General features: G+C 41.9%; 3 protein-coding genes and 1 long non-coding RNA gene across 4 annotated transcripts; 1 reads left to right on the top strand and 3 right to left on the bottom strand.

Moving 5' to 3' along the window:
• Positions 1-467: 467 nt before the first annotated feature.
• On the bottom strand, positions 468-4,117 carry LOC116202398 (heat shock 70 kDa protein, mitochondrial-like). Its single transcript, XM_031533944.1, has 6 exons — positions 3,815-4,117; positions 2,933-3,009; positions 2,757-2,835; positions 2,113-2,679; positions 1,409-2,029; positions 468-1,310 (listed from the first exon to the last, which is right to left on the bottom strand). The coding sequence occupies exons 1-6, from the start codon at positions 3,890-3,892 to the stop codon at positions 696-698; spliced, it is 2,037 nt and encodes a 678-aa protein (XP_031389804.1). The 5' UTR covers positions 3,893-4,117; the 3' UTR covers positions 468-695.
• Positions 4,118-9,125: 5,008 nt separating this feature from the next.
• On the top strand, positions 9,126-11,985 carry LOC116202399 (L-type lectin-domain containing receptor kinase IX.1-like). The gene is made up of 2 exons (XM_031533945.1): positions 9,126-9,587; positions 9,965-11,985. Exons 1-2 carry the CDS (start codon positions 9,239-9,241, stop codon positions 11,638-11,640), a joined length of 2,025 nt encoding a protein of 674 aa, XP_031389805.1. The 5' UTR covers positions 9,126-9,238; the 3' UTR covers positions 11,641-11,985.
• A 676-nt stretch (positions 11,986-12,661) lies between these two features.
• On the bottom strand, positions 12,662-14,098 carry LOC116202402. The gene is made up of 2 exons (XR_004156069.1): positions 13,341-14,098; positions 12,662-13,246 (listed from the first exon to the last, which is right to left on the bottom strand). It is a non-coding gene; the product is annotated as an uncharacterized LOC116202402 (long non-coding RNA).
• Positions 14,099-14,549: 451 nt separating this feature from the next.
• Positions 14,550-15,960, bottom strand: LOC116202400 (cysteine-rich and transmembrane domain-containing protein WIH2-like). The gene is made up of 3 exons (XM_031533946.1): positions 15,793-15,960; positions 15,531-15,681; positions 14,550-14,962 (listed from the first exon to the last, which is right to left on the bottom strand). The coding sequence occupies exons 1-3, from the start codon at positions 15,860-15,862 to the stop codon at positions 14,917-14,919; spliced, it is 267 nt and encodes an 88-aa protein (XP_031389806.1). The 5' UTR covers positions 15,863-15,960; the 3' UTR covers positions 14,550-14,916.
• Positions 15,961-20,850: the final 4,890 nt, after the last annotated feature.

Here is a 20,850-nt window from a genome sequence, read left to right as displayed (position 1 = left end):
TGTGTTTTGTTTGATGTTTCAATTATGTCTTGTTCGGTTAATGTATTTCATGATCCAAGTATTTCACATTTCCTCAGTGACCTGGCTCATGCTACTTTTACATCAATAAATGCATTGAAGAATTATCTTACGGACATATTCAACGTTCTTAGACCTAACCATGTCCCAAAATTTTCCAGAGTGACAAATTCCCATGACTTTGACATCTGTTCTATGGCTATTGAATCCTGTCTCTACGGAAACTAGAGTTGCCGATGACGCGATCATAAGATTGCATTCCATATAATAATAGAGCAGAATGCCAGACGCAAAAGTAATCAGAAACGTTGTCACAGTTCTATTCCATCTGCTTTGCATTCCATCCTAACCATTTTCAAGTGACGATCTAAATCACCGAAAGCCTGATCACTGCCAGAGCATGACCGCACACATCTTGGAAGTAAGATTTTCCATCAGAAACTCCACAATTTAACGACAGGCAATAACGTGGGTTGGCCGGTTTAACATTGAGCAGTAACCGTTTGTATCATTTACCAAATACATCCTCGCACCAGACCTCCATTATTTACATGCAAGAACCGCGATATAAGTGTTCGTATCCTAATAAAGCAAAGGGAAGGAGAGATCGAGATTCCCGGTCGTTCTCTCCACACAGGCATTGAAATAGGCTACAAAAACATCTGATTACTTGAAATTTATTTCTTCACCTCTTCAAAATCGGCCTCGGGGGTCTGGTCTCCACTCTGTGAACCCCCAGAGGGGGCTGAGCCACTTGTCATGTGCTGCCCAATTTTTGATACAGCCTTATTCGCAGCATCCATCTTCGACTTGATCTCGTCAGCATCGTCCCCTCCCATTGCCTTCCTCAAATCAGCGACAGCATCCTCAATCTCCTTGGCGACCTCATTGGGTATCTTGTCCCGGTACTCGCCCAGGCTCTTCTCAATGCTGTAGATGGTGGTGTCCGCATTGTTTTTAATGTCAATCAAAGCCTTCCTTTCCTTGTCCCTCTGAGCGTGCATCTCTGCTTCCTTGACCATCTTCTCGATTTCACCTTCCGAGAGGCCTCCTGAGGATCGAATGGTGATCTGCTGCTCTTTCCCTGTTGCCTTGTCCTTGGCAGAGACTGTGACAATCCCATTAGCGTCAATATCGAAGGTCACTTCGATTTGTGGCATCCCTCTAGGAGCTGGTGGGATGCCCACGAGCTCGAATTCTCCAAGCAACTTGTTGTCAGAAGCCATCTCTCTTTCACCTTGAAGAACCTTGATACCCACCTGGGTCTGATTATCAGCCGCTGTCGAGAAAACCTGAAACATAGGAGGCACATACATGCCCGTCTAAGAACCAGGAAAGGATTTACAAAATAACGGTCATCTAATCTAACATTTGGGATGGACCTCTATACCTGACTCTTCTTTGTAGGAATAGTTGTATTTCTGTTGATGAGCCTTGTGAAGACACCACCAAGGGTTTCGATACCAAGCGATAAGGGAGTAACATCGAGAAGTAGCAGTTCTTTTACATCCCCACGTAAGATACCACCCTGAATAGCAGCTCCGAGCGCAACAGCTTCATCAGGGTTAACTCCTTTGCTTGGGCTCTTCCCGAAAATCTCTGTGACCACTTCTTGTATCTTGGGAACACGTGTCATGCCTCCAACTAAAAGAACTTCATGCACATCCCTAGTTGAAATTCCAGCATCCTTCAAACAACTCTTGCATGGTTCCCGAGTCCTCTCAATCAAGTGATTTACCAAAGTCTCAAATTTTGATCTGGTGAGGGTAATGTTCAGGTGTTTTGCACCAGAAGCATCGGCTGTGATAAATGGCAAGTTGATTTCTGTCTGGGATGTCGATGAGAGCTCTATCTTGGCCTTCTCAGCTGCTTCTCTAAGTCTCTGTAGGGCAAGCCTGTCCTTGGAAAGATCAATCCCCTCAGTTCTCTTGAACTCATTGACTAAGAAGTCCAGCAGAGCATTGTCGAAATCCTCTCCTCCCAAGAACGTATCCCCATTGGTGGCTTTGACCTGCACTTTCACACCAGAAGCTTGTAGTGAAACTTATGGTAGATGAATCGCATAACCATCATAATGTTTTTACTGATGCATACCTCGAAAACACCATTAGATATCTCCAAGATGGAAATATCAAAAGTTCCACCACCAAGATCGAAAACTGCAATTAGACCTTCCTTGTTGTTCATACCATAGGACAGTGCAGCAGCAGTGGGCTCATTGATGATTCTCTCGACATCAAGTGCTGCAATTCTCCCAGCATCTTTTGTTGCTTGTCTCTGGGCATCGTTGAAGTAGGCAGGTACTGTAATAACGGCCTTATTGATTGTCTTCCCCAAATATGCCTCCGCAGTCTCCTTCATCTTAGTGAGGATGAAGGCACCAATTTGGCTGGGGGAATACTGCTGTCCATTAGCCTCAACCCAAGCATCTCCATTTGGAGCCCTAACAATTTTATACGGGACCATCTTCATTTCTTTCTGAGTTTGGGGATCATCAAAGCGTCTTCCAATCAAGCGCTTTGTTCCAAAGACCGTATTTGTTGGATTGGTCACTGCCTGGCGTTTTGCTGGTGTACCAACAAGGAGTTCACCCTTCTGGTTAAAGGCAACCACAGATGGAGTGGTTCTAGCTCCCTCGGCATTTTCGATAACTTTGGGATTCTGCATTGTTCACCAGCATGTGAGTCGCAAGCATTTGAAATAATTAGACAATGTATCAGAAACATCAATATGCTCACCTTTCCCTCCATGACTGCAACACAGGAGTTTGTAGTGCCCAGGTCAATACCGATCACTTCATTTCCTGCAGACTTTGAGCTGTACCAGACAATGAGCAAGAGAATAAATATATTATGCAGCAATGGAACGAACGGGAATAAGTTCACATGCAGAACATGAAATAATTTAAAAGTACCTGAAAGGTCTGCACAGACTTGCCCAACTTTGACCTAGATATGAACCAGACCATGACAGCTTCGTGCTCCGACCAAGCTGCGTGCAGAAAATCACATATCAGCCAATTTTGCAGTTAGAGAGTTATAGCAAAAAAGAACCAACTAATTTAACATAACACTCAAGGGATAGTAAAGACAGAGTCTTCAGCTAACTGCAAATTTACGTCTAAAAACTTGAACTTTATCCGAAGAAATTAACAAAATAAATAAATTGCAGTATAGCACCTTCGCAACAGAATACGATCATAAGACCCGAACTTTAGGAGGCCAGGAGTCGTTCACACCAACTTAACTTGAAATCACGGGAAAGCTAATATGGCCGGAAAACTATGCCCCCATTAATGTAAGAAAAACCCGAGAATTGTGACGCACTCTGGACTTCATTCCTAAATCTAACTGCAGAGCTCAATGAATATGCGACATAGGAAGACCAAGCACAACTCAAACAAGGTATAAATAAAATCCCGAACTCTGCTATGATAATCTCGAATTAGCGAGGAAAAACCACTTTTCCGCCAGTTTATGATTTGAATTTAATCGGAAATTGGAAACACGGCAGAGGACCACCGGCTTGAAACTGCAGGGATACAAAAGTGTCCCGGAATGGTGCCGTACATAGTGAGACTCCACTACCACGGGGGAGTAGTCCAGCTTTCAGCTGAACCAAGCTCAGTTAATCCGCGAAAAATACCGACAGCTTTACCATTGAGCTCTACTTTGATCACCCAAAATCTCCAGCTTTCCCGAGCTTCTTCAAGACACACAAGACCAGCCACCCACAAGCGTACAAACAGGGGAAGGGAATTCGCGAGAGAGGAAGGAGGGAGTTAACGAGAGGGTACCGAGCCATGAGCAGCAGAGAAGGAGGCGGAGGCGACGTCACGACGTCGCAGCGAGCGGAGCAGCGCCGCTGTGGCCATGATCGCGAGGAAACGGGGACAGAGGACGGTTCAGCTCCGAGTGCAGAGGGAGTTTCCAGGTCGGTCGGGGAAGGAGACGTTAGGGTTTATGATGGGACAGTGAAGTTGGGAAGTACAGAGAGAAACCCCGGGGGGGAGCTCAGGCTCGGATGCTGCCAGAGATTTCCAGAACGGATGGCGGTCGAAGGTTCTTCCTTCCTTTTACCGACCTATACTTACAAAAGCACACTCTGTATGTATATGCGCCATACAACTGTTCTGTTCTGCTCGTTCGGAGACGAACCGCGAAGCTGGTTCAACGACGTCGTTGGGACCTCGTTGGACTGGACCGACGTCGTATAGGGTATGTTTGGGCTGGATCGAGGCAGACGGAAAACCAACCGCCTGCCCCACCAAACACAGGTTTGTTCTGTTACTTCTGTATATATAATACAACGTCCGTTTGGATAGGATTCATTATAGACTGCGTTTAGTCGTGAGGATATGATAGAGAAATGACTTCACTCCGAATGAAGTGAACAATGGCTGTACTATTCTTACACAGGATTAAATCAATAAAAAGGAGTATGTCGTTTGGCAAACAAACAAAAAAAGTAACTCGGAATATTAAAAAAAAAAGAAGATTAATTTTGCTCCTCGATCTTTAACTTTTTTTTAAAAAATTATTTTAGTCCTAAATCTACTCTCTTTTTTTTTAAGATTGATTTTAATTCTCAATCTTCCAATATTATTTCATGTTGATCCTACTATCTTAATTAAAAATGATTTTACGTAGTTCACCCAAAAAAAAAAAGATTATATGTAACATTCTATTTAAATACAAATTAATTTTCAAACTATCAAATTTACTAAAATAAAATGGAAATTAAAAAATCTGAAGGGGGTAGGAGCTGGAGGGAGAATTGTTGGCGGCCATCCCTCCCCTCCGAAGTTGCTGGTGGACACATAAGGCTAGAAAAACAGGTAGGTATATCTACTGAAATACTTAATAAAAGCTAGAGTGTAAATATATCGAATTTAGCTCATGTAATCATGTGATAATCGGAAATAGATGAGTCGAGTTGGGTTTGCGAGGTAAGTTGTAAAGAGGAATCAGGTAGGTGCACGCATTGTGGTCAGGAGGAGAAGAGGATGAACGGGACACAGAGGGGATGCTGGCAATTATTTGGGTTGCATTGGGCAGATTAGAGGAATTGAAGGGACCGGTGATGATGAGTTGGGTGCACGGGTAGTGGACGGCCCATCATGTATTAAGGAAGGGTGAATTAGGCCATTAGATGACTGCAATCCAGAAAAATTCTCTCAAAACCGAACATGTTGACTAACATAGACTCCATATGTGATCTCTGGTCTAATGCACTGGTATCCTTATTTATTTGATGGATAACTTAGAAAAAACACTAGTGCTGTTCTCGCAATTCCAGTTCTGCTGCTTCCTATGGATTGCTCGTCCATGAGCGTCCCTTACTGACCTTTGTCTTGTTCGGTTCATTGTCATGTTGGGATTGCTAAGACCGAACCGACTCTCTGGGTCTCTAAGAAATAATAATATGTGCCATGAGCGCCCTGAGCTGATACTTTTCCTATATGCCTCAGGGCCCTATACTGTCTGATCCCTCCGAAGGATCACTTCAGACAAATCGATCGTGGTGGGTCCGCCTCATTAACCTCACCGTTTTCTTATAGGAGCAAAGTTATGATGCCTGCAATCATCATGTGCAATATAGTCATGGTATACATGTAATCAGGACGATATTCAGCTTCTGTGCCGTCCGTTACCAAAAGCATGGACGGCAAAGGTACCATTCCAGATTGCGAATGATCTTAGATGATCGATTAAATCCTAGTTCAAGCAAAATTCTACGTCTTTCTAGGGCATTTGGTCATATGCGCTCGGCCGGCAAAGGTTGAGCTGGTTGGGTACGAATGGAGAGGATTATGATCTAGCAAGTTGCGCAACCGACCAAAGGATGTAGTGCTGGTTGATGGATGTCTTTCGCATAAGTACTCCTCATGTTACATGGTCCAACTAATGTTGAATGAACTCAGAATTCCCCCAAAAAGGTGGAAATTCTTAATATATGAGATTGAGGATGGAGACTTGCTAGTTGTTGAGTTCTAGAGTTACATATATACAAGGTTGATACACTGACGAAAGGAAGAAAGAAACTATCTCAATCCTAAACTGAAAGATCTAAACTGAAAGATTACAATAGCTTGATATATCTAGAAGAAAGAAAACATATCGAGAATATCTCTGAATACTCCCCCCTCAAATTGGAGCATGAGTCTGACGAATGCCCAACTTGCTGAGGAGAAATGTAAACCAATCTCGACCCAAAACCTTTGTAAATATATCCACAAGCCTGGTTGGAACATGTGCAGTGGCAATGACTCGAAATTGAATGTATTCACGAACAAAAATGACAATTTATCTCTATGTGTTTAGTCCTTTCGTGAAACACGGGATTGGCTGCAATATGTAGAGCAGCCTGATTATCACAGAATAAACGTGTAGGGCGAGTACTCTGAACACCAAGGGATCTCAATAAGCTGCATAGCCAAATTATCTCACTCACAGTAGCAGCCATAGCCCTATACTCCGCCTTGGCAGACGAACGAGAAACTGTAGTCTGCTTCTTGGTCTTCCAGGATACCGGTGATCCACCAAGTGTGATAAAATATCCTGTGACTGATTGCCTCGTTGTCGAACAGCCTGCCCAATCTAAATCGCAATAAGCCACAAGATCTAAAGAGTCGGGTTGTATGAAAATTTCATGTCTCGGTGACTGCTTCAGATAGTGCACCACTCTCATAGCAGCATCCCAATGTGGTTGACAAGGATCCTGCATGAATTGTGCTAATACATGCACCGAATAACATAAATCCGGTCTGGTAATGGTTAGATAGATTAAACGACCAATCAAACGTCTATATCTACTTGCATCTTCAAGTTGTGAGCTTGAACTAGCCGTTAGCCCATGATTATGCTCCATGGTTGTCCTGCATTCTGTCCAGATGTCTTCCACTCTCCATATGTTCCCTGCTTCCCCTATCCAATCAGTTTCTTCCCTTTATTTTTGTTGCTTCCTTCTGTAGGTGGATCGTGGAGTGCCCGACATGAATTCTTGAAATGGCCAGATTGACCGCAATGGTCACAAATCGGTTTGCCTTCTGCTGTCCAACGTTGTCCCTGCCGGTTTTCACTTGCCCCCTTGACAGCAAACGCTCCAAGCTCAATTCCTCCCTTTGGTGTGCGCACCACTTCTCGGGAACGAGTGACTGCAAGCTAATTTTCTTCCTCCGAAACCATCTAGTATATCCTACTGAGTGTTGGCAGAGGGACGGTCCCGAGAATATCGGATCGTACACCTTGAAATTAATCATCCAAACCCATCAAGAACTGATATACCTTTTCCTTCTCTTTTTGTGCAACATACCGTGTGGCAGCCTCACAAGAACATCCCGGCAACTCGAGGTAAGTCTCGAGCTCATCCCACAGCGTCTTGATTCCCGAATAATACCTTTGTACTGTCTTTCATCCCTATCAATACAAGGAGATGTCATACTTCAGTTGATATATTCTCGTTTCGTTGCCTTGAAAATACCTCTCTTTGAGATCATCCCAAAGCATCTTTGCTTCGGTTGCATAAGCCGCGCTCGGTTGAAGCTCCCTCTCTAATCCATTGAAAATCCAAGCCAAAACAAGGGAGTTACACATCTCCCAGCTTTCTAGGTTCGAGTCACTTGGTGATGGCTTCGGTATCTTGCCATCCACAAATCCTAATTTCCTCTTTGCTGTCAATGCAATCGTCATTGCCCTCGACCATGTCAAATAATTCTCTCCATTGAGCAGACACGAGGTAATTTGCACCCCAGTGGAATCCGAGCTTCCAATCTTATACACTGCCGAGTCTTGCATCCCTTTCCCGGAGCTTTCAACCTTGCCTTCTCTCTTCGTCATCTCTCCTTATCAGTTTTCGAGTCTTAAAGGTTCCAAGAAAACCTTGCTCTGATACCATCTTAAGATATGAGATTGAGGATGAAGACTTGCTGCTTATTGAGTTCTAGGATTACATATACAAGGTTGATACACTGACGAAAGGAAGAAAGAAACTATCTCAATCCTAAACTGGAAGATCTAAACTGAAAGATTACAATAGCTTGATATATCTAGAAGAAAGTAAACATATCGGGAATATCTCTCAATAGAAATATTAGGTAAGGTCTAGATGAAATTACCTAAACAAAAATTATTATAAACATGAAACGACAGAGAAAAAGGTATCGTCTGAATTTGAAAGGCAGCCGAGGAATAAAATAAAGACTTTCCAAAAGAAAAAAAAAAAAGAACAAAGGAATAATATTATACTCATAGTTTCCTTTTGAGCCTGCGAAATGGACCAGACACATTTTGGATTTGGGTTTTAGTAAATTTTGTCCCTTTTTGTTCAATCTCCAATATTGACCAGCTGTATGGGAAACGGAAGAACCCCACTTTTTAATTTATTAGTTGCGTACAGTATTTTTGATTTTAGAGTTGAGTTGAGTTTTAATTATAACTGGATTGTAATGATTGTATTGTTGAATTATGATAAAAAAAATAAATGAAAAAATAATGAATAATTGAGAGAATTTAATATTAAAAATTGAATTGAGTATAATAGAATTGTATGTGAATTTATGTATGGATTCACATTTTTAACTTTTAAACGTTAATTTTTGTTGTGTAGTGAATATAATTAAAGTTATAATTAAATTTTAAAATCTAATTGTAAAATCAAACGGAACAAGTCTACCGCAAGGTAGTACAATTATCGAAATATTTTAATGCATGTTCCTTCCGTGAATATTCACTTATTCTAACTTCTCGAGGATCATGGGAAAGCCGCTATCTTATATAGCAACCATGAGATGATGCACGAAAGACTCGAACTACTTCCTTGCGCCCGAGTTAGTGATCGGCGTCCTTGGAGGAGGGGGAACCCTTGCTATTATCCAACTAAAAATAAACGTTTTCCTCAACCTTGATAAATTGAACATTTTGACTGGAAAAACGTGACTAAACTAAATTTATTATTTCCTTTCCATCAATTGCCAATAAATGTCACGGGATGGGATGGCATAATATATTGACAAGTGGAGGAAGTATAACGACAAAGGAAAAGGCTGGCTTTTGGTCTCCGCGACGGCAACTTGTTCTTATTAATATTATCTGCAAACGGACAGATAGGACCAAACCTCATACAATGTATCCCTCTCTCTCTCTCTCGATCTCATGTATATACAGCAAAACATTACACTCAATCCATCTCTGTCCCTTCTCACCGTCCCCCGCAATTCTCGATGATGCTCACTCTCTTCTTCCTCTTCTCTGTGGCCGCTGCCCCGATCTCGGAAGCTCTGTCCTTCAACTACACGGTCTTTAATAGCGCCGACCCGAACATCACCTATGAGAGGGCCTACGTCAATGGTGAAGGAGCCATCCAGCTCACTGCGAACAACAGGGCCAATATTGGGCGGGCCACCAGTTCCAAGCCTATGCAGCTCTGGGACAAGTCCACCGGAAACCTCACCGACTTCGAGACGTACTTCTCCTTCATAATTGACTCTAATAACCGCACTGCCTTTGGAGACGGCCTTGCCTTCTTCCTTGCCCCGGTCGGTTCCAGGATCCCCGATAATCTAACCAAAGGTGCGTTATGATGAAAAGCATTTGCTTTAGCCTCTACTTCTCATAATTTACTCCCGAAAGATTCATTTTCAGAGAAAGAAGTTCTATGGCATCGGGATATAGTTGAAACACTTAGAAGATAAATTTTTTTTTTTTGGTGTAAACTTCGGTATTCGGAAGACCAATTAGGCCCCGCTTAATCCAATCGAACCGGGTCGGTCCATCAAGGTAAAGCCTCCTAACATGGATTTTCTGCACTTGAAAGACTAATTTTCGATTTGTCAGAAATGCTGGAGAAGACATACGTAAGCCATGAAGTAATTGCCACTCGGCGTGCTCTTTCATGTTTTCCATAGTAATCTTCCGTTGAAATGAATTTATTGTCTTCCAATTGAAAGGTGGCACTCTGGGCCTCACCAGTAGGGAGCTGTTCCAGAACTCGAGCAGTAATCCATTTGTCGCGGTGGAGTTCGACGTTTACAAAAATCATTGGGACCCTCCGGGTACACATGCTGGGATAGACATTGATTCCGTGGTGTCAGTGACAAATATCTCTTGGCTGAGTAATGTAACTGGCGGGAAGACGAACGAAGCATGGATTAATTATGATTCTGTGTCAAAAAACTTGAGTGTCGTATTCACTGGTTATCGAAATGCCACACGAGTCCTTCAGTATCTCAGCCATGTGTTTGACTTGAGGCTTTGGCTACCCGAGCAAGTCATTTTCGGGTTCTCTGGATCAACTGGAAACGCTTCCGCTGCTCATATTGTTACGGCATGGAACTTTAGTTCGAATTTAGAAATTAACAGGACAGTGACGCCGCCATCGTCACAGCGGGGCAGTAAAGTAGGCCTCGCAGTGGGCCTGAGCATCGGCGGGTTAATCTTGGTGACTGCGTTAATGGGATTAGTCTGGTTTTGTTGGTGCCGGAAGAGAAATGGGGATGAAGCAGAAGAGGATGAGATCCTTCAGTACATGAGTGGTGAATTACAGATGGAATCATCGGGGCCCAAGAAGTTTTTGTACTCTGAATTGGCCAATGCGACGAGCAACTTCAAGGCTGAGGAGAAGCTGGGTGAGGGCGGGTTTGGCGGAGTTTATAAAGGATTCTTGCAAAGTACAAGTTTGTATGTTGCAGTGAAGAGGATATCCAGCAAATCCAAGCAGGGGGTTAAGGAGTATGCTTCGGAGATAAAGATCATTAGCCGTCTCAGGCACCGGAATCTGGTGCAGCTCATCGGATGGTGCCACGAGAGGAAGGAGCTACTTCTTGTTTATGAGTTCATGCCGAACGGGAGCTTGGATTTCCATCTGTTCAAGGGAAGAAGCTTCCTCCCCGGGAATATCCGGTACAAGATTGCACAAGGTTTGGCCTCGGCGCTGCTATACCTGCACGAGGAGTGGGAGCAGTGCGTGGTCCACAGGGACATAAAGTCGAGCAACATTATGCTCGATTCTGACTACAATACAAAGCTTGGGGATTTCGGGCTAGCAAGATTGGTAGATCACGCAAAAGGGGCCCAGACCACAGTTCTGGCAGGGACAATGGGGTACATGGCCCCGGAATGTGCCCAGACATTCAGGGCCACCAAGGAATCGGATATATACAGCTTTGGAGTGGTATGCCTGGAAATAGCCTGCGGGAGGAGACCAGTGGACTCGAGCCTGCCCGAGGATCAAGTAGTTTTGGTCGGGTGGGTGTGGAAGCTTCAGGAAAAGGGGGAGATCCTAAAGGCCGCAGACCCAAGGCTGGGCAGTGATTTCAACGAGCCAGAGATAGAGAGACTGTTAATCATCGGCTTGTCCTGCACTTTAACAGACGCTAGGCGCCGGCCTTCTGCAAAGCAAGCGTTGCACGTGCTGGAATTCAATAGTCCGCTGCCCGTCCTCCCGGCAGAAGGTCCTGCAGGATTAGCGACATACTTTCCTGCACTGGAGAATCCTGAAGGAGACCAACACCGGCGTTCATCGACAACCAGCATTAGCAACCAAACGTTCTCATCGTCACAGTTTAGTTCACAATCTGGTGCTACAGCTTCTTCCTCCTCGTTGGATTTCTACGGCGGTCGGTAAGAGAAATTTGTCTGTTTATTCCATCTTTGTACATGAAAGATGGTGAGACTTTGATTTGTCGGAGTGCATTTTACCAGGCAACGTGATAGCAGACAGGGTATGAATTCAACTGGGAAAGAAGTGGAAACATTGCCAATTCGATCGGTTAATTTGGAGTGCACGGGATACCTCATATAAGTGATCATAAACCACTTAGTAATCACTTCCCATGTCTAGTTAATTAATTAGAACAAAGCAACATTACCAAAAATTTCTCCGTAATTATCATTTTAGGAAATAGTATCCTTGTACCCAAAACATTCATTCAAAATTGCTGTGAATGGAAGACACTGATATACGTTCTCAGTTTTTCTCTCCGATAATTAAGTCAAAATTTGAGAGATTTATGGTAATCGAGGCCTCCAAGCCCGCTCCAAGCTCTCTTTCACTTTGGGCCTCTAGCCCAGCCCACAAATGCCATCCTCTCCAAGAATAACGTGGAACTGGCATCTACAAGAAAATTACATGTTTGGTTTGAGGCATGGAAGTGGAAAGGGAGCGGAATCAAAATGAGGTGAAATAGGATAAAATTGGGAATGAAATGAAAACTTTTTCCATTTGTTTTATTTAATAAAGAATCGGAGTTCGATTTCATTTATTTCTGTTTCATTCATTGCCTAGAGAATGGGAATCAATTTTCAATATTTGATAATTATTTTATAATATCTCAAGCGAATAACTAAAATGTTACCGTGCCCCAAATAATTTTTCAGATAATATATATAAAGAATTCAAGAAATCCTTTCTCCTGAAAAAAGAAAAAGAAAGATGTATCAAATTTATTTAATAACGTGATATTTTATTTGCTGATTCTGGAAAAGCTAGTCTTTCCATCAATTGGATGATGGTTGACCGTTGATGAGATCTCCTCTTCATTATTTAGTTGATTAGCGATCTAGAATTATATTAAAAATAAAACAAAATTAATTTTGATCCCCCCTCTTCAACCATTGGATCTGCCTGTTAACTGATCCATGCTCGGTAGATACTCACTTCCAGGCATAATTCAATCAAGCAAAGGAATAAAAACAAGTTTTAGATGTGTCTTGACTTTTGAATCATCATAACCTCTCCATATACAGCCCCTAACACTTCCGTCACATTCACTCCATCGCAAACAAAACGGGGTGAAAATGAACGAGACTGGCAAACTGACACGAAATGAACGAGAGTGGCAAACTGATATCGCAATTACAAGCGAAAATAGGGTTCTTCACTGACTGGAGTAGCTTTGGTTTTATTTTTTCGGAAGCCAAATGGGCATGAATGGGGTGATCTGTCGATGGTGAGCTGAGGGTGACTGAATTGAGGTGAGGGCAAGGACGGAAGTTGAGGGAAATCAGAATCAGCTGAGCACTTGCATTTTGTCGAGCACTTGTCGAGCATATTGTCGAGCAGTAGCTATGCATCGTGATGAACAATAATTACCCCAAATGAACAACCAAAGACAGCAGAAACAACAATCAATACTGATCTGGAAGCCATGTGCAACGCGAATCAACAGCAATAGCCGCAGCTGCAGCCGCTGGACGCCCGGATCCTCTCGGGGTTATTCCCCTTCTCCTCCCTAAAAATCACGGGCGACACTCTCAATTAGGATTATTCGATCGAATTTTGAAGGAAGGAGCAATTTGGGGCAATTTGGGCGGGAGGAAGCCTACAAACATCAGGAAGGACCAACGGTGCACATTAACGGCTTCTACAGGATGGTTCCGTCAGGTACCTCTCATATTTTCAAACAGAAGGACCAATTCGTCCTAACGTTTGCCACGTCCAAACCAATTAGTACACATAATTTATTTCAGGGATGAACTTGCCGTGAGCAGCAGAGAAGGAGGCGGAGGCGACGTCACGACGTCGCAGCGAGCGGAGCAGCGCCGCGGTGGCCATGATCGCGAGGAAACGGGGACAGAGGACGGTTCAGCTCCGAGTGCAGAGGGAGTTTCCGGGTCGGTCGGGGAAGGATACGTTAGGGTTTATGATGGGACAGTGAAGTTGGGAAGTTCAGAGAGAAACCGGAGGGGGGGGGGAGAGCTCAGGCTCGGATGCTGCCAGAGATTTCCAGAACGTATGGCGGTCGAAGGTTCTTCCTTCCTTTTACCGACCTATACTTACAAAACGCACACTCTGTATGTATATGCGCCATACAACTGTTCTGCTCTGCCCGTTCGGAGACGAACCGCGAAGCTGCTTCGACGATGTCGTTGGGACCTTGTTGGACTGGACCGACGTCATATAGGGTGGGTATGTTGGGCTGGACCGAAGCAGACGGAAAACCAACCGCTTGCCCAACCAAACAGAGTTTGTTCTGTTACTTTCTGTATACATATAATACAACGTACGTTTGGATAGGATTCATTATAGGCTTGCTTTTGGTCGTAAGGATATGATGGAATGATTGATGGGGACCCATGGACATTGAGGCGTACACGAAATCCCATTTTCTAACGCACCTGAGCTCCGCTTTTATTTCCTACTGAGACAGAGAGGAAAGAGAGCCGGCTAAGAGATTCCAAGAAAAACCAAAAAGTCAATAAGTTTCTCTCCACCGGGAAAAAGAAAAAAAAGAGTCAATAAGTTCTATATATATATATACACTTTTAAGCAACTTTAGTTACGTACGGTGTCATTATATATATATATATATATATATGCGCATAGGCCCATAAAATTGGACGTATTTTTAAAAACTTATTAATTCTGTGAAAGAAGTCATGATCAATTGAGATGCTGATCCACTATAAATTTGAAAATTTGCATCGAATATTGTTAGAGATATTTCACATTGTATTGTATTATATCATGTTGGCCAGATTTATAAACCTCGGCATCCCTCGAGAAATTCCAATTGCATTGATTCAGCAAAAAGGGAAAAGAAAGAAAGTTCTTCGTAAAATCAAATCTTCAATAAAACAATGGCATAAACACCATTCGATCTCTTCTTGAGGAACGCTCCTACGCTACAACAACAAATATATCTTACGGAATGCTCAGTATCCTCTCGGTGGCGAGCAATACTTGCTGGAAACGAGACTAACGACTTATAAACAAGATTTTCTAGCTTGTAAGTTAATAATACATAACAACTGATCGAATCATCAAATCCAGGAATATATGATAAAGAATAAATCAACAAGGGATCAAGAGATCGCTCTACGCCTCTCTTCTCTTTTGTAGTATCCTTCCGAAAAGTGCATATACTTCATGGGGTTGAGCAATGGCGACACAAACCATCTATCATACAATTGCATCGAGGAGGCAACAGCAGCAAAGAGTGGCCAAACTGGTAAGAACGACCAAGACATAATTGATAATACGTAAGTTGTCATCAATTAGCATTAAGGTACTTAATTGAAATACTAACTTCTGTTATTTTTTTCCTAGCTCTAATGAAACGGCTTATGATCATGAAAAAAACCAAAAGAACTAAAATGTAAAAACGGTTGGTTATTGGATTTCTCGATCAACTCACTCTTGATCGATGGTCTTCTAGTAGAAGAACCAAACCAGAACTTCTTTTTTTTTTGTGTGAGCCATGATATCTAGAAGTTCAATTGGACCCTCACTAATTCAGTTATGCCAGATCGGCCCAATGAGTAAAACTCTCTCAGTGTGAATTTTCTGCATTCACAAGAACTCGAACCAGAGACCTTCTTTAAGCAAAACAAGCGTCGAACCGTTTGAACCAATCTACGTTGGTTCAAACCGGAACATTTTGACCGTCACTAAGGGTCATCACTTCTGAACTACTTTCTAATAGTTTCAGTAGTTCCGTGTTATATCATTGCTAAGTTAACAATTCATTAATTTGAGAGAGAGAAGGGGGGAGAGAGAGAGAGATAGGTAATTACCAAGCTTCAAAGCAGCCGATGCTCTGCTGCTCTGGCCGCTGAGCAGTGGGCTGGGCACTCGGGGGAGCATACGACGGGGGATTGGCGTAGGGTGGCGGGTAGCCTGGAGGTGGTGGCGGATATACGGCGTCATTCTTGGTCGGGTAGTATCCTGCGCCGAATCCAACATCCAAATCCCAAGACATGAAAATCTAGCTGGAAAAATAAGACAAGGTAACAAAACAATCAGTTCTTGACTAGCCAACCACCATAAATAATATACCTTGAGGAGGAGGAACTCCGACGACGGGAGGCGGCTGCTTGTGCGGGTACTGGCTATCGTAGTAACTCATCGATTGCTGCTTGATCAATATCCCTTTCCTTATATTTTCTCTGATGAGATGTGTCTCTCTCTCGTTGAATTACTGAATGGATACAAATGTATATGCTTATATAGATATATATATATATATATATATATAACATCGAGAGAGAGAGAGAGAGAGAGAGAGAGAGATGCATTGTATAAGGTTTGGTCTTATCTGTACGCTTGCATATAATATTGATAAGGAGAAGTTGACGTTGCGGAGACCAAAAGCCAATTGGTTCTTCAGTAAACCCCGCCTTTTCCTTTGTTGTAAATTGTTATACTTCCTCCACTTGTCAATATATTAAGACGTCCCATCCCATGACATTTATTGGCCATCGAAGGAAAGGAAATAATAAATTTAGTTGAGTCACGTTTTTCCCAGGGTGCTTGTCGAGGTACCCCATTTTTTTAAAGGATAATATAAGCGACATATTTCTAGATTTTAAAATTGAATCTTACCTTATTGAGTCATAGAATTAGAATCTATCCGAAATATATATTATATTACTGATTTTAGGTACTCTATTGAAATTTATAAATTTTCTTGTTAAGTTAAATAAATCGAAAATATTTTATTTATAATTAATAATCACGCCAAACAGAATGTGACGTAGATTTAAATTTTCTTAAATTAGTCACTATATTTTTTAAATATAGAAATATATGAATATAATTATATATATATATAATGGAAGGAATTATTATTCGGATCCAGATATCCATTCTGATTCGGTTTCTTGGTACCTATATGTGAGAATTAGAATCGAAATCGATTTTTGCCGGTTTCATATTTTAATATTCAGACCATATCTTATTTTTAATACGAGCTACCTAGATCCTATCATAACGGGTAGGTTCCGATCAATTCTGAGTATATCATGTGCACACTCCTAAATTTTCCTGTCTAAATATTCAATTTATCAACGTTGCGGAAAACGTTTCTTTATAGTTAGATAATAGTTTCTCCTCCTCCAAGGATACAGATCACTAACTCGAGCGCAAGGAAATAGTTCGAGTCTTTCGTGCGACATCTCATGGCTGCTATACAAGATAGCAGCTTTTCCATGATCTTCGAGAAGCTAGCCAATAGAATAAGTGAATATTCACGGAAGGAACATGCGTTAAAATATTCCGATAATTGTACTACCTTGCGGTAGAGGTAAAAGTATTTAAGATATTTTTATGGGACAAGCAAGCGATCCATTCCCCTATCGTTCTTAAATTATGCTTATTTTCTTCACGAGCTTATCGTAAATCTTAGACGCAACGAATAAATTAAAAAGTGGGGTTTTTTTCCGTTTCCCAGACAGCTGGTCAATATTGGAGATTGAGCAGGTACAAAATTTACTAAAACCCAAATCCAAAATGTGCATGGTCCATTTCGCAGGCTAAAAAGAAAATTCCGAGTATAATATTATTCCTTTGCTCTCTTTTTTCTTTTGGAAAGTCCTTATTTTATTCCTCTGCTGCCTTTCAGATTCAGACGTTGCCTTTTTCTCTGTCTTTTTATGTTTATAATAATTTTGGTTTAGGTAATTTCATCTAGAACTTACCTGATATTTCCACCTTTTCGGGGGAATTCTGAGTTAATTCAACATTAGTTGGACTATGTAACATGAGGAGTACTTATGCAAAAGACATCCATCAACCAGCACTACATCTTTTGGTCTGTTGAGCAACTTGCTAGATCATAATCCTCCCCATTCGTACCCAACCAGCTCAACCTTTGCCGGCCGAGCCCATATGACCAAGTGCAGGAGGCAAGTATGCTAGAAAGACGAAGAATTTTGCTTGAAGTTGGATTTAATCGATCATCTAAGATCATTCACAATCTGGAACAGTACCTTTGCCGTCCATGCTTTTGGTAATGGAAGGCACAAAAGCTGAATATCGTCTTGATGACACATATACCAAGACTATACTGCACATGATGATTGTAGGCATCATAACTTTTTCTCCTATAAGAAAACGGTGTGGTTAGTGAGGCGGACCCACCACGATCGATTTGTCTGAAGTGATCCTTCGAAGGGATCAGACAGTAAAGGGCCCTGAGGCATATGGGAAAAGTATCAGCTCAGAGCGCTCATGGCACATATTATTATTTCCTAGGGATCCAGAGAGTCGGTTCGGTCATAGCAATCCCAACATGACAATGAACCGAACAAGACAAGGTTAGTACGGGACGCTCATGGACCAGCAATCCATAGGAAGCATCAGAACTGGAATTGCGAAAACAGCACTCGTGTTTTTTCTAAGTTATCCGTCAAATAAATAAGGATACCGGTGTGTTAGACCAGAAATCACAAATGGAGTCTATGTCAGTCGACGTGTTCGGTTTTGTCAGATTGTTTTTCGGATTGCAGTCATCCACTGACCTAATTCACCCTTCATACATGATGGGCCGTCCACTAACCACTAACACAGTGATTTAGTGATTAACCATCGAGTGTTTCACTTGAACATCACGAGTTTGAATCTCACTGAGGACGTAGAACTCACCACTATATATGTGTATTATGGGATGGCGGTGGCCGGCCCATAATGCTTGATCCAGTGAGCCTTGGACTTAATTCACTAGTGTGTTGATGGGACTGCGATGACCAAGTTGGGCTAAAGTCTTAGCGAGCTATGACGAAAGAAATATTATGTGGCGGTTAGATTCTTTTAGTCGGGGTAGCCACAGCGGGCTAATAACCCGACCTAACCTTTTATTCAGCGAAAAAAAAAAAAAGATGGGCCGTCCACTAATCGTGCACCCAACTCATCATCCCTGGTCACTTCAATTCCTCTAATCTGCCCAATGCAACCCAAATAATTGCTAGCATCCCCTCTGTGTCCCCTTCATCCTCTTCTCCTCTTGACCACAACGAGTGCACCCACCTGACTCCTCTTTACAACTTACCTCACAAACCCAACTTGACTCATCTATTTCCGATCATCACATGATTACACGAGCTAAATTCGATATATTTACACTCTAGCATTTATTAAGTATTACAGTAGATATAACTACATGTTTTTCTAGCCTTATGTGTCCACCAGCAACTTCGGAGGGGAGGGATGGCCGCCAACAAGTCTCCCTCCAGCTCCTACTCCTTCAGATTTTTGAATTTCCTTTTTATTTTAGTAAATTTGATATTTTGAAAATTAATTTGTATTTAAATAAAATGTCTCATATAATTTTTTTTTTGGGTGAACTACATAAAATCATTTTTAATTAAAATAGTAGGATCAACGTGAAATAATATTAGAAGATTGAGAATTAAAATTAATCTTAAAAAAAGGTAGATTTATGACTAAAATAATTTTTAAAAAAAGAGTAAAAGATTGAGGAGCAAATTTAATCTTTTTTTAAAATATTCCGAATTACTTTTTTTTTTGTTTGCCAAACAACATACTCCTTTTAATTGATTTCATCCTGTATCATGAATACTACAGCCATTGTTCACTTCAGAGTGAAGTCATTTCTATGAACATCACTATCTAACAGAACAAGCAAAGAAAATGGGGTTCATACACCCAATTCAAAGGACACCCTCCCGTATCACTTTCAACAATTACTGACCTCCATCCTCTCTCAGCAGCAAGTATAATTCCTTCTTTAACAGCTTTTGACAATGACGGAATCAGCACATATCTAAAAAGTTTATATGCAAGGATAATATGATATAGTCGTTGAAGTAAATATTCTTTTCTTTCTCTACTAACATATATGCAAGTAAGGATTGGTGGTCGGGATGAAAAGTGGGAAGGAATTTTGAAAATTCTTATCTTTCGACATAATTGAGATTGGGTTTACAATGAAAGATTGAGAGAGAGAGTTTGATGGAATGATTTTCACATTAATCACTATGAGTGTTGTACATCAGTATATATACAAGTAATTAGAGGATAAGAGAGAAAGATATTATACTAACTGACTATCCTATTTACATGGTCTGAGGATTTCTCTGGTACAACAACTGAATCAGTTGAAGGAGAAATATCTGAACTGAATCCGTTAATACTCCCTCGCAAACTGGGCGTCGGTAAGGACCAAAGCCCGAGTTTGGACCGAAACGACTGAAAAGAATCTCGAGACAGTGACTTCGTGAAGATGCCAGCAAGCTGCAATGAAGAGGGAACATAACGGGTAATGATGTTGCCTAGGGCGACCTTCTCCCGAATGAAATGATAGTCAATTTCAACATGCTTAGTTCGAGCATGGAAAACTGGATTGGCAGTTAGGTGCAAAGCAGAGATATTGTCTGAAAAGAGCAAAGACGGCTGAGATTGTGAAATGCCAATATCTCGAAGAATGAAGGAAACCCGGGTGAGCTCAGCTGCGGCAAAAGCGAGAGCGCGATATTCAGCTTCAGCGGTCGAGCGAGCTACGGTAGGTTGTTTCTTAGCACTCCATGAAATACAATTAGCTCCAAGGAACGTACAATAACCCGTTGTTGAGCGACGAGTAAGTTTACAACTTGCCCAGTCCGCGTCAGCAAACGCAAAAAGGTCCAAAGAACTATTGGAATGAAACTGAAGTCCAACATCGAGAGTGCCCTTGATGTATCTCAAAATTCTCTTAACTTGCTGAAAATTTGTCAAAGTGGGAGCATGCATGTGCTAGCAGACGGAATTAACAGCAAAGGAAAGATCGGGACGCGTTAAAGTGAGATATTGGAGAGCTCCAACAACACTTCGGAATGTAGAAACATCACTATAAGGCTTGTCACCATCCTTAACTGTAGGAGGCTTAGAAGCCAAGGGTGTAGCAATCGGCCGGCAATATTCCATAGAAGTGCGAACAAGAAGATCTGTGGCATACTTGCGTTGGGACAAATGAAGACCAGCGGAAGATCGAGTCACTTGAATCCCCAAAAAATAATGAAGAGGGCCGAGATCTTTCATAGAGAACGCATGACTCAGACTGCGAATGAGAGAGTCCAATAAACAGGATGAATCACCGGTAAGCACGATATCATCGACATA

This window comes from Punica granatum, chromosome 4 (genome assembly GCF_007655135.1).
Source record: "Punica granatum isolate Tunisia-2019 chromosome 4, ASM765513v2, whole genome shotgun sequence".
Lineage (NCBI taxonomy): Eukaryota > Viridiplantae > Streptophyta > Magnoliopsida > Myrtales > Lythraceae > Punica > Punica granatum.
Note: the sequence above shows the minus strand (reverse complement) of the source record. Positions and strands in the feature narration are given on the sequence as shown.